General features: G+C 41.2%; 1 protein-coding gene and 1 long non-coding RNA gene across 5 annotated transcripts in view; one reads left to right on the top strand and one right to left on the bottom strand.

Moving 5' to 3' along the window:
• MAP3K19 (mitogen-activated protein kinase kinase kinase 19) overlaps positions 1-12,537 on the bottom strand; it is a 62,122-nt gene that overhangs the window by 27,194 nt on the left and 22,391 nt on the right. For all 3 annotated transcript variants that reach the window (XM_033944956.1, XM_033944958.1, XM_033944959.1), the window contains 4 exons: positions 9,957-10,148; positions 6,444-6,601; positions 3,583-3,698; positions 2,026-2,069 (listed from right to left, as the gene is read on the bottom strand). In XM_033944956.1, coding sequence (XP_033800847.1) covers positions 2,026-2,069; positions 3,583-3,698; positions 6,444-6,601; positions 9,957-10,148 — 510 coding nt within the window. The remainder of the gene's footprint in view (positions 1-2,025; positions 2,070-3,582; positions 3,699-6,443; positions 6,602-9,956; positions 10,149-12,537) is intronic.
• The window catches only part of LOC117360715, a 49,679-nt gene that overhangs the window by 24,201 nt on the left and 12,941 nt on the right, over positions 1-12,537 (top strand). For both annotated transcript variants that reach the window (XR_004539494.1, XR_004539495.1), the window contains exon 4: positions 10,137-10,240. This is a non-coding gene — a long non-coding RNA (uncharacterized LOC117360715). The remainder of the gene's footprint in view (positions 1-10,136; positions 10,241-12,537) is intronic.

Below are 12,537 nucleotides of genomic sequence, written 5' to 3'. Positions count from 1 at the left end.
ACACATAGAGCATTTTAACACATCAGTCACACTTTCCTCACATATAACCCGGCACTATGCTTTTCCTTTTTTTAGCCTACTGTACATTATATGCGCGCTTACGTTTGGCGTGAATCACAAGACGCATTTTTATGATGCCATCTCAACTAACTAAGATTCACTTGTTTACACCATTTATCTGGTTTGTTGGCTTTTTTTCAAAATGCGGCATCCAAGACAAGCTGAGATTTTTGCTATGGACGGCGCAGTATATAAGAGTACTTTTGACGTTCGAGGGCAGTTTATTTTGTGATTTTTTTAATTATTATTTTTATTTTATTTAACATTTATTTATTTTAATATCTTTTATCTACATAGGGATATGTATGTAATTCATTCATTTTATCCATGCCTTTTTTAAAGGTACAGCACAGTCAAGACACACGCAGGTATTTGACACACCTTTCTTTATGCCACGTTTATCCATATTCAAATTATGTGCTTTTAAATTAATAGCTTATAGCACATGTCTTTTTTGGGGGGGCGTGTTCGGATTTTTGAAGATGCCAACACAGTAAAACTTTGCCCGTTTTCTATTTTCATATGTTTTTATATACTGTTCTTCTTTTCCGATTGCTAATTGGTTTTTTATCCTGTATCTTCTCCAGTATAGAACTGTGTTTCCCTGAAAATAAGTCAGTGTCTTATATTAATTTGGGGTCCAAAAAACCCATTAGGGCTTATTTTCGAGGGATGTCTTATTTTTTTCATGTACAAAAGTCCTCTCTCCCTTCCTCTCCTCCACCCCAATTCTTCCTCTTTCCATTCTCCCCCCACCTATGTGCACCATCTTTCCTCCCCTCTCACCCATCCCCTTGTGTAGCATCTTTCTATCCCTTCCATCCCTCTGTGCAGCAGAACCCCACCGACCCTCCCACCTTGAGACTGACATACCTCCTCTCCGAGGCCTCCTAAAGCAGCAGGGGTGGGGGTTGCTGAAACGACAAGTCCAATTTTATCAGCAAATCAGTGTCAGGGATGGAGTCAGGGAATGTCGGGGTCATTCGGTGGGGAGGGCTTCAGGGGTTTATCTTAACTAGGGCTTATTTTTGGGATAGGTCTTATTTTTGGGGAAACAGGGTATATATTTAACCTTTCATGCCAAAGGTGGGCTTTTTCTGCTTATTGTGGATCTTTATTACATTGTGCGGTCCCACACACCTCTACCGTGTCCTTCAATTTATCTGCTGCACTTCATCGGTGTCCCTCTCACACTTATTTTAATGTTTTTTCAGCACTGACATATTCATTCACATTAGTGTCATCAGGTCTTATTTTCAATATGCCTCACTGAGCTGTATTACATTTATTACTGACCCATTTTTATGCAATCCATTTGTTTTGTTTTAATATGTTTGATTTTAATTTTGTGTGTGAATGTATTTATTACAATTTATGTTTTGAAATTTAATCTGCTACATTTGTTTTATAACATAACATATGTTTCCCTCAGGTGTTTTTATGATTTTTTTTATATGCATCGTTTTTATGATACTCTGTATATAATATTTCAATTACGTGTTGTCCCCTGAAGGAGGCAATCCCATTGCCAAAACTCGGATCCATGTTGGGACCTTTTCTGCACACGTTTAGATATGTGTCCAAGGACTTGTAGACTTTTCTAATTTACCCCCCTCCCCCCTTTTACTAAACTACGATAGTGGTTATTAGTGCAGGGAGCAGCGCTGAATGCTCTGTGCTGCTCCCGACACTCATAGGAACTCTATGAGCATCGGGAGCAGCTGCTCATCAAGTTTAATAAATGTAACTGTAGGTTGGTTTCAAACATCTCACTTGCCTCTCCTGCTTGCACTCCTTTAAAGCGCCATTTGTAGAATTTTCCCCAAACTGGCTAGGCGCTGTTCCTGGCTGGTTAAATAGCTCTGAATATCGGATGGTAACTGTATAAGTTTACCAGCTGCTGGCTTTGAATGGCAGTCCCAATGTTTGCGAGCTTTTAACTTACCTCACAAATACATATCTTACCTCCGGAGTTCTTTTATTATGAGTTACATCGGCTGCTTTTAACCCTTTAAAACAAAACAAATTGGATATTATTGCTTGTTTTCACTTTGATGCTATATTGTACAGCTTTCTTGTGACAAACAGCACAGCAGCATCACGCTATTATCTTAACAGAATTAAGCCAATTTTGAACACAGAAGTTCAAACTATGATGCAGATGATACAACTACTGTACGTGAAGCAGAGGTTGTTATTTTTTAATTTATACCTATTTTATACTAATTATTTGCAGTAAAAATGGCCTTAGCACATGGCGAGGGGGCACTCCAGGAGCGACTTGAGAAACACTGTCCTAGGTCAGTGATCTTTAATGTAAGGCCCAGGGCCAGTGGTGGCCCCTGGAGACCTTTGTCTTTCTGGGTTTTCTTTTCTGCTGCTCTGCTTTCTACTCAGGTTCAGGACAGAAAGAGGAAGGATGCTTGAAGGATAAGGAATTTCTCAACAGAGAAAAGAAATGCATTTGGAAATGCTCACAACCTTGAGGATACCCTCCAATGAAGTTTGAAGGAGGGACTGATGGGAATGGATGTCATTAATATATACTGTTCCCTTCCAAAAAGTAGGCTGATGCTAGACCCAAAAGCCCATATACTTAATTTGAATTAAACTGAATTAGCGACTTTAGATCTCAAGTGCCCACAGTTATCAGCCAGTAGAACTAGTCTGGGCTCATAACTGTCTTGCGAGCAATCATTGGTCCTTAAGTCTCATTTGTATTTATTCAATTTAATGTATATGGAAAAAGAATATGGTATAAAAAGAAAATTTCCATATACATTAAATTGAATAAATACAAATGAGACTTAAGGACCGATGATTGCTCGCAAGGCAGTTATGAGCCCAGATTAGTTCTACTGGCTGATAACTGCGGGCACTTGAGATCCAAAGTCGCTAATTCAGTTTAATTCAAATTAAGTATATGGGCTTTTGGGTCTAGCATCAGCCTATTATTTGGAAGGGGGAATAGTGTGTTCCACAAGTCTTTTGAAGTGACTTTATTACTATATACTGGTCAGTAATGTTGTGGTCAACACATGTGAATATTTTTGGCAGCTGTCCTTCAACTTACTGGAATCCAAAGTGGCCCCAGCTTAAAAATGAATGAAGACCACTGTCTTAGGTAGACCATGTCACAATAATATAATTTGGTTATCAGTAGTGACAGAATTAGCGAACAGAATATATCGCGACTGAAGGGCTGGCTCTAATAAGCAAAATTTACCTTGATAATGCCACTGAAAATCAGTGCTATCTGAATATTTATTTGAGTATCTGTGCTGAATATTGGCCATACCCAAATAAGTTCCCGAGGGCAGCTTATGGTATATCCAGATATTCAATTCCAGTGTCTGGGTGCCTGCTGCTGCTGAATATGTGAGTATAACTTTGAATAAGCTCCATCATCGGTGTTTCAAGTCAATGCTGATCGTGGTATTTAAATAGCAGAGGGACAGTTCCTAGAACTTTAATTAAAGAACTTTCAATTTGGTCAGAAAGAATGTTTCATGCATAAAATACCTGACTGAGGTAATGATTTCACTAATATATCAATCAGTTGCTGCTTTTTTGAGCTTTTTAGGCAAGATGCATAATAAAGGGTTGATCTTCCTCTGAAATCACAAAACATGGGATCTCTAGAAAAAAAAATGGGGGTGGGGAGAAAGGGAAATATTTTATTTAGCACAGTATTGTTGCACAGAACTACTCCTAACAAACCAGGCTATTAATGATGTAAAATCTTTTCAGCAGTGGCATAACTAGATATTTTTCTACGCAGCTTGGTGTGGGAATGAATAAAAGCCTATCACCTCCACCCCATGTCTCTATACTTTACTTTTTCCTTCCTATCTCCCCAGCAGGCTTTTATGCTCTCCACCCTCCCTACCACTTCCATCCATTACCTCTACCCACTTTGTAGTTCTTGAAAAAGAAGAAACTGTCGGGACCAGTCTAGACCCAGCAGGGCTTGCAGTCAGTACCACACAAGACCTGAGCCAAAATGTTCTCACAGCAGAACCTTCCTCGTATGCTTGGGTTTTCTGATTGACCAGGAAACCCATGCGTGAGGGAAGGCTGTGTCTATGACCATGGGCAGAAATTGGCTTAGGTTCCATACTTGCCAGCTCCTACTGCTAATGCTGCCTCTAGGACAGGGCCAACAGCTTCTCCTGCTGTAATAATGATGAGATAATGGAGAGACAGCAGTGGCAGAAGCAAAAGCAAAGAGGGAGCTGGAATGCTGCATCCTTGGGGGGGAACAGGCTTCAGTGTTGTAGCTTGAAACACAGGCCGTGTTGGGTATAAGAGAGGCGGAAAGGATTGACAAGACAAACTAAGCATTCTAAAAGGATATGGACTGAGATTTATTTATTCTAAACTAAACTAAACCTTAAGTTTGTAAACCGCATCATCTCCCTAAAGATAGAGCTCGGCCCGGTTTACAGATAAATTCAATGAGGGACGGACATAATAAGAAATTAGAGGTTATGAAGAGGATAGCTAGCTTTGCATTTTAAATAGATAGCTTTACGTTTTGGAGAAAAGCCAGGTTTTCAGATGCTTTCAGAATAATTGGAATGAGCCTAGGTTCCACAGCAGGGCAGGAAGGTTATTCCAAAGCTCAGTGAATTTGAAGAAAAGGGATTTCCCTAATTTACCTGCATCCATGATGCCTTTTAACAAGGGGAAAGATAGTTTGAGTATGTGGGCGTATCTGGTAGTGTCAGGTCTCGAAGAATTCCAGGAGAGTGGAATTAGGGGAGGAAGAATGCCATGTAAGATCTTTTGCGAAGATCATTTGTATATGTGCTGCATTCAGTAAACAGTTTGAGACTCAACACCGCCACGGGTTGATGTGTACAGTTCCCTCCCCACTTTTCTTTTGCTGTTACTTACCATGGAGGTGTTGGCTCTTTTTTTTGTGTGTGTGTGTTTACATTTGCCCATAGGCACCAGAATGAGCTGCGCTAGGATATTAATATACAAAGGCAGCTCTGTGTAAAACGACCTTGACAAAATACTAGCTCAACATGCATTTCATGCCAAATTTAAGCATTCATGAACGTTTTTAAGGTACATTTCAGATACCTGTCAAGTTAATGTAGCCAATTTTTTTTTTTTTTTTAAGATTCAGTTTCTTCCACAATTGTAGAACAGTAGCATCTAGGATATATTGATATTTAATTGAATCCATTCTTCCTTCGACCCAAATAATATTTTCCAAACCAATGGTTGTCGCATATCCCAAACAAAGCATACTGGATCCACCTTCATGCTTACTAGTTGTGAAGGTATTTCTTTTTGGGCTGCAAAAACCCGAGGGAATGGTACAGTTTAGGGGGTTAAGGCAGAGATTATAGGAATGGGACAGCGAAAAAAGTTGCGAGGACAGGGAAATTGAGTTCCTATGGGAATAAATTTGTCACTGTGTCATTCTCTAGAATATTGTGCACAATTCTAGAGACCACACCTTCAAAAAGATATAAACAGGATGGAGTAGGTCCAGAGGAAGGCTACTAAAATGGTTGGTGGTCTTCATCATAAGACATATGGGGACAGATTTAAAAATCTCAATATGTATACTTTGGAGGAAATGCGGAGAGGGGAGATATAGAGACATTGAAATACCTACGTGGAATAAATGTGCGTGAGGGAAATCTCATTTGAAAGGAAGCTCCATAATGAGGGCATAGGATGAAGATATAGGCTCAGGAGTAAACTAAGAATATACTTTTTTTACAGAAAGGATGGTAGCGTGGAATAGTCTCTTGGTAGAGCTGGTGGAGACAAAGACTGAGTCTGACTTCAAGAAAGTGTGGTACAGGCATGTGGGATCTCTTAGGGAGAAGAGGAGCTAGTGGATGGGCAGACTGGGTGGGCCATTTGGCTTTTATCTGTCATCATTTCTCTGTTTCTATCAAATACCCTTTTTTCTTCAAATATAGCTTTTGTGGTTGGGATCAATCAGATCAATTTTCATTTCATCTGTCCAAAGCACTTTTTACCAAAACATTTCAGGCTTATGTTGCACGATTTCGATTACTTATATAATGAGGCCTTAGAAAATGGGTCCTTTTGATAGTTCTACAAAGCAGATCATTGCAATGTATACTATACTGTAAACTTACAGACGACTACTCCAGTAACATTTTCTGCAGATTTTTTCGTAGTGATCTATAGGTTCTGTTCTGAACATATTACCAGCTTTTTGATAATTTTGATCATATTTACTAGATAGGAAAACAATACTAAGATCTAGAAGTTGAATTTACAATCTCCCATATAGTCCATGAATTTTCATTTCAGATAGGAAAATAGATTTTGTCGTGGATTCATTCTAAATTGGAGCTGTGGTGCTAATATCATTAATTGATACTTACGCGTGATGTTTGAGAAGTTCCTCTATCACATCGGTTGGCTTGTACTTAGCTGACATGTCAAGAAAATGTTCAAACAGGTCCAAATCTCTCACTGCCAACATCAGAGCAGTAAGACCATGCTGGTTTTGGAAGTTTATATTCAGGCATTTTTCTGTTGACTTAAAATCATTATAACACTTTATTTTCTTAGTTTTCATATACTGTACATACTATATGATAAACCTTACTAGCTTTTACCCGTAAAATATTCCCCACAACTATGGGCTCCTTTTACGAAGGTGTGCTAGTTTTTAACGCACGCACAAGATTAGTGTGCGGTTGCCGAAAAACTACCGCCTGCTTAAAAGGAGGCGGTAGCGGCTAGCGTGCATGGCATTTTAGAGTCCGCTAAAACCGCTAGCACACCTTTGTAAAAGGAGCCCTATGTCTTTCCTCCAAGCCTCATTCCATCATTTTTCTTTGCTCACTCCTAGCCCACAGACTGATCTCCCCTAATCCCCTTTAGTCTGGATTGATCAAATCCAGTAAAATCTATAGCAGCTTCCTCCTTCCATCTTTCATCAGAGCTGTTGCTGCTCTCTTTTTCAGTGTGCCAGCATGCTTTTCTCCCTCCAGGCAATCTATTGCATATGTTTTCAACCCTATTAGTCTTGCGTGCATTTAGACAGACAGACAGGCATGCTTTGCAAAGTTCACGCTTCAGAATTTATAGAGTACCCCTTGCAGCCACTAATCAAATAGTAACAAACAGAACTCCTGGAACTTAAACATAGAATAGTTAAGCGCTGGAACGTGTTGCATGATGTTGTGGCAAGAGTGGATAGCGTAGCTGGTTTTAAGAAAGGTTTGGACAATTTTCTGGAGGAAAAGTCCCTAGTCTGTTATTGAGAAAGGCATGGGGGAAGCCACTGCTTGCCCTGTATCGGTAGCATGGAATGTTGCTACTCTTTGGAGTTCTAGAATCTTGTTACTCTCTGGGATTCCGGAATCATGCTATTCTTTTGAGATTCAGTATGGAATGTTGCTACTCCCTGGGTTTTGGCCAGGACCTGGATTGGCCACCGTGAGAACGGGCTACTGGGCTTGATGGACCATAGGTCTAACCCAGTAAGGCTATTCTTATGTTCTTATATTCTACATTGATACCAGTTTACATGCTTCTCAGTCATTCAAGTTTTGAGTTTATTACGGTTTGATGTACCACTTAAAAATTCCTAAGCGGTTAACATAAAAACATTGTTTAAATAATAGTCTAAAAAGAGGGAGAGCAAGCATGAATAATAAAAGACAACAGGGGGTATGACATATGATACAAAAGGAGAACAGCAAGGGTTACATCATTTCATAAAAATAAAAAAAAAAGAATGGGGATGGGAAAGCACAGAAGGCGTTGGGAATAAAATGATTCAGAATCCTGATTTATATCTCATAGGCATCTTTATAAAGAGAGGTTTTCAGGCTTGCTTTGAATTTGGCCGTATTGGTTTCCTGCCTCAAATTCGAAGGGTGGGAGTTCCACAATGTGGGTGCTATTACTGAGAAAATTGTTTTACGGGTTGTATCGTAAACAGTCTGGCAGATAGAAGGAGTTAACCACAAACAAAGAATCCAACAGAATTGCAGTGAAATAGCGAGTCGAAGAACAAAAACTGCAATGATGATGTACAGGACGCCATGTCTTTTAATAAACGATCATAAAACAGTCTGTATCCAAAAGGAACGATAAGACCGGACACGGTCCGTGTTTAGAAGAAGCACTCCTTCCTCAGGGTCCTAGAGTGTGTCAATACAAGAAAACCTGATGGATAACAACTGGATAAAAATTGGAATTGGCAGTGAACAGCTGAGCAGACTTGAGAGCTCCTACGTGGTGCAGGGCAAAAGCTGGGAGCCTTTTACTAAGCTGCAGTAAAAAGTGGCCTTAGCACACCTTAAACAGATCTTAACGTCTTCTAATGCCATTATCTCAGCCATAAAAAAAATGATCTTTTTTTTTTTTTTTTTTTTTTGCATTAATGTCTATGTGCCATTAGCATGTGGCCATTTTGTCATATTTTCATATGTGCACTAACTGCTACCCATTTTGTAGGTGGTAGGTCCTCCAACATTCAACCTATATGTTCTCTCTTCAAGATTGTTCCACTACAGATGTATTTTGGTCAAATAATTCTGATAGTTTGGATGTTACTAGTCTGTTAGATAGCTTAGTTTTGGTTTTCTTCTAGGAAATAATTGGTTTTAAGGTTGTGCTTTCATTTTCAGGATACTTCTGTAGCCCTGGCATACCGCCTGCCTGCATTACGCAACGGGCTTCGGCCAGCTCTTTGGGGTTAAAAGGGGGTTTACCTACCCCACATCAGGGCTCACATAAAGAATATTTTATTGATTGATTGGTATCGGCATAGGGGGGGGGGAGATCTCATTTGTAACTCTGCCCATGGGGCACACAGTTCACAGTCCTCTTGGGCATAGATTAGGGCTGGACAAGTCTATGGCAGAGGAGATGCAGATCCTGGTGCTCCAATCACTCACACAGTCTCCCCTGCCCATCGGGATGAAGAAACAGACAGAAACCAAGAGGTACACTGTAAAGAACAGTTTATTAACTTGCTTGCAGATGGTAGCGATCAACTATTTACATGTCCACAGGCATCGGTCAGTGGTTCAGTACAAGACTGTCAAGTCCATAAAAACCACAGAATCACTTTCAGGTTACTCCAAATCCAGTTGTTCTGATTTGGTTTTGCAGTTTCCTCCCAAACTTGCTTGGGAGTCTCCCTCTAAGGCAGGGGTGTCAAAGTCCCTCCTCGAGGGCTGCAATCCAGTCGGGTTTTCAGGATTTCCCTAATGAATATGCATGAGATCTATTAGCATACAATGAAAGCAGTGCATGCAAATAGATCTCATGCATATTCATTGGGGAAAGCCTGACTAGATTGCAGCCCTCGAGGAGGGACTTTGACATTCCTGCTCTAAGGGCTCTGGAGGAAGAAAGGAACAACCAAAAAGCCAGGAGAGAGGGAGAATTAGAAGTCCTTGAGCAAGCGCAGATGCATGCTCAAGGCAGGCAGGCAGGCAGAAGCCGGAAGATCTTTTAGGCACACGATCTGTGCCTGCGCTAGACGGGAGAGGGGGGTAAGTATAAGTTGTTCGGGGGGGTGCCGGTTGGAGCGAGGGGGCCTTTGCGAGCGGGGGGAAGCGATGCAGGTTATCCGGGGGGGGGGGGGAGTGCTCGCAAATCGAGTCAACACTCGGTTTGCGAGTCAAAAGTTTGCTGAGTGTTTTGCTTGTCTTGCAAAACACTCGCAAACCGGGTTACTCACAAACCGAGGTTTGACTGTATATATATATTAAAAAAAAAAAATAGCAGCTCAAAGTAAATGAGAAGGAATAAAGCTAGAAGGAGGAGGATAAGGGCAGTGAAGGTGGGAAGCAGGAATGGACAGCACACTTTTTCTTTCTTTAATTTCCCTGAATTCAAAACATTTAAAAAGAAAGGTCTAATCAACTAACCACGAGCTCCTGAAGACGTTGGAGATCACCTTGCCATGCTGTCTGCATGAACTGTATCTGGGGAGCTGAGGCTCTGTTTACACCAGACAGCAGCTGTTTCCGGATTGCAGGCCTAGCAACATGTACAGCTGTCTGGTCATTATAGTTACAAAGAGTGACATCTGCTCTTTTCTCCAACAGAAATGACACCACCTGCAACACCATGATAAGAATAAAGTTATGCAGTGAATATAGAAATGGGTTAATAAATCATTGGGTCTTCCACTGTCACTGAAATTTAAAAGGTATTACATTCTGTTTAACAAAACCCTATCTCTGGTGTAAAATATATTTGATGATATTGCTTGAATTGCTCAAAATATGGCTTCCCCTATGTAAAAAGTACATTTGTCACCCCAGTAATCATACAATGTTGTACATCTTTATTCTTTTGTCTTTTATTACATATTAGGTCCTTTACTAAACCACATTAAGTACTTAATACATGGTTTACCCCACAGTAACTGCTAGTGCAGAGTTGCAATAAAAGATTGTACAATACTCTATTTTTGTATTTAGCACACATTAAATGCCTTTTATGTGAGAGAGTGTGTCATGGACAAGCATGGAATGTGTTTTGTGGTTAGTGTACTGCAGATAGAGGTCTGTTCAAAAAGTTCCAGGACAGTTTGAATTTGTGCAACAATGGGAAGTTCTTTTAAGACATGGTAAGCAGCGTTGGGTAGTTTGAAACCTCATGAGTAACCTCCTTTTTTTCATTTGTTGATATCTGTTTTCATCTCCGAGCTACAGCAGTTTTTGTGAAAGTGTATTTTTGTGATTGGCTATTTTTCATCATGTGCAACATCAACGAGCAGCACGTTTTAAATTGGGTAAGACCGCTACAGAAACTTATGAAACGTTGAAAATGGCTTATATGGAACATGTCATGAGTTGTGGAAGGTGTTTTGAATGGTATTCACGCTTCAAAAGTGGTTGTGAATCAGTGGAAGACGATTCGTGAACTGGAAGACCCTCAACATCAACTGATGAGGGTTCTTGTGCACATTAATCGGCGATTAACTGTTAGAGAACTGGCAGAGGAATGCAACATCTCCATTGGTTCATGTCACAACATTCTAACAGAGAAGTTGGGGGATGTCTCACATTGTGGCAAAGTTTGTTCCACAGTTGTTGACTGATGACCAGAACAACCACCACAAATTTTGTGCAACAAGCACGATGACAGTTCTTCCCCAGCCACCTTACTCTCCTGACTTGGCTCCTGCTGACTTCTTCTTGTTTCCTAAACTTAAATCCATGCTGAAAGGAAAGTAATTTGACATCATTGAAGACAAAGCAAAATTCGACGCAACAATTTTTGGCAAATCCTGAAGATGCGTTTAAGGACTGTTTCCAGAAATGGAAACAATGTTGGGGGACCTTGTACCATGTGCTACAACATAGTTAATGCAGGACCACTTATCGCCTTCTAATTAGGAGGTGCCAAGTGCTTTTACACTAACCCCAAACATAGATTCACAAAGCAAACCGATCATGTACTGATCAGTTTGCGACCCCGGGCCGATTTACTTACCTGTCTTCCGACCATCCTCCAATCCAAGCATGCAAATCAGGTCAACGGCATGCAAAATAGGCAGAGCTGCAATTCACTAAAGAAACCCCTGCAACACCGACTGGGCTGGCCGGAAAAAAAAAGCGACTGCTTGAGGATCAGTCGCTGAAGCCCTCTGCGACTGCCCTGCAGCTCTGCTCTCTGCCCTGTCAGCCCCGAATGCCTCTTGCAGCCCTGAACGTGCCTGCCCTAACACAGCTGCGGCTGCCGGGAGCCAAGGGCATACCCATTCTCACCAGTCTCCAGGCAATACAGGCTACCCCTGTAATTGTATGGGCTGGCTGGGCCCCGAGCTGCAGCCCCCGCTCATCTATCCTTCTGCCGCTCATCTATCCTGCTGGGCATGGGGAAGGAAAATATGCAGATCCCTCCCCCCCCCCTGAATTTTCCCACCCTTCCCTGCACCGCAAGCTCATGTTTTTAACCTGCAGGCTTAAGCGGGTTAAAACCAAGTGCTCCCAAAAGTTCCTTGATCGCCGGTCCTGAGGTCTAGCAATCAGGTTCCCTGGCTGTGCTCAGTAAAAAAAAAAAATAGAAGAAGAAAAAAAACCCCAACTCCGACGGCCTGGAGGTCCCACGCATGCTCAGACCATCTATAGATGGTCTGCACATGCGTGGGGATCGCTACCGTGTGATCCATGCTTGCAGATGGGGGCGTTCCTCCGATTGCCCTCATCTGCATGTTAGAGTTTCCTAGTTGGAGCTGCCCAGATTGGGCCTGATCGGGCAGGTTAGTGAATCCTGGCCATAGTATTGCATGCTAATGGAACTTATAACATAGGATCTATAATGCTGGGAATACCCCCATGGTTGTCTTATGTAGCTGCTACATTAAGCCACGGTAACTGCTAATTTTTGTGTGGTTTAATAAATGGGCCCCAATGTAATCATGTTATGTTTCAGTAGATTAATACATTACACTGCTATGTTCAATTTCTCTGGAAATCTGCAAATAAATTTATTCAT

The sequence above is a fragment of the Geotrypetes seraphini genome, chromosome 5, assembly GCF_902459505.1.
Source record: "Geotrypetes seraphini chromosome 5, aGeoSer1.1, whole genome shotgun sequence".
Taxonomy (NCBI): domain Eukaryota; kingdom Metazoa; phylum Chordata; class Amphibia; order Gymnophiona; family Dermophiidae; genus Geotrypetes; species Geotrypetes seraphini.
Note: the sequence above shows the minus strand (reverse complement) of the source record. Positions and strands in the feature narration are given on the sequence as shown.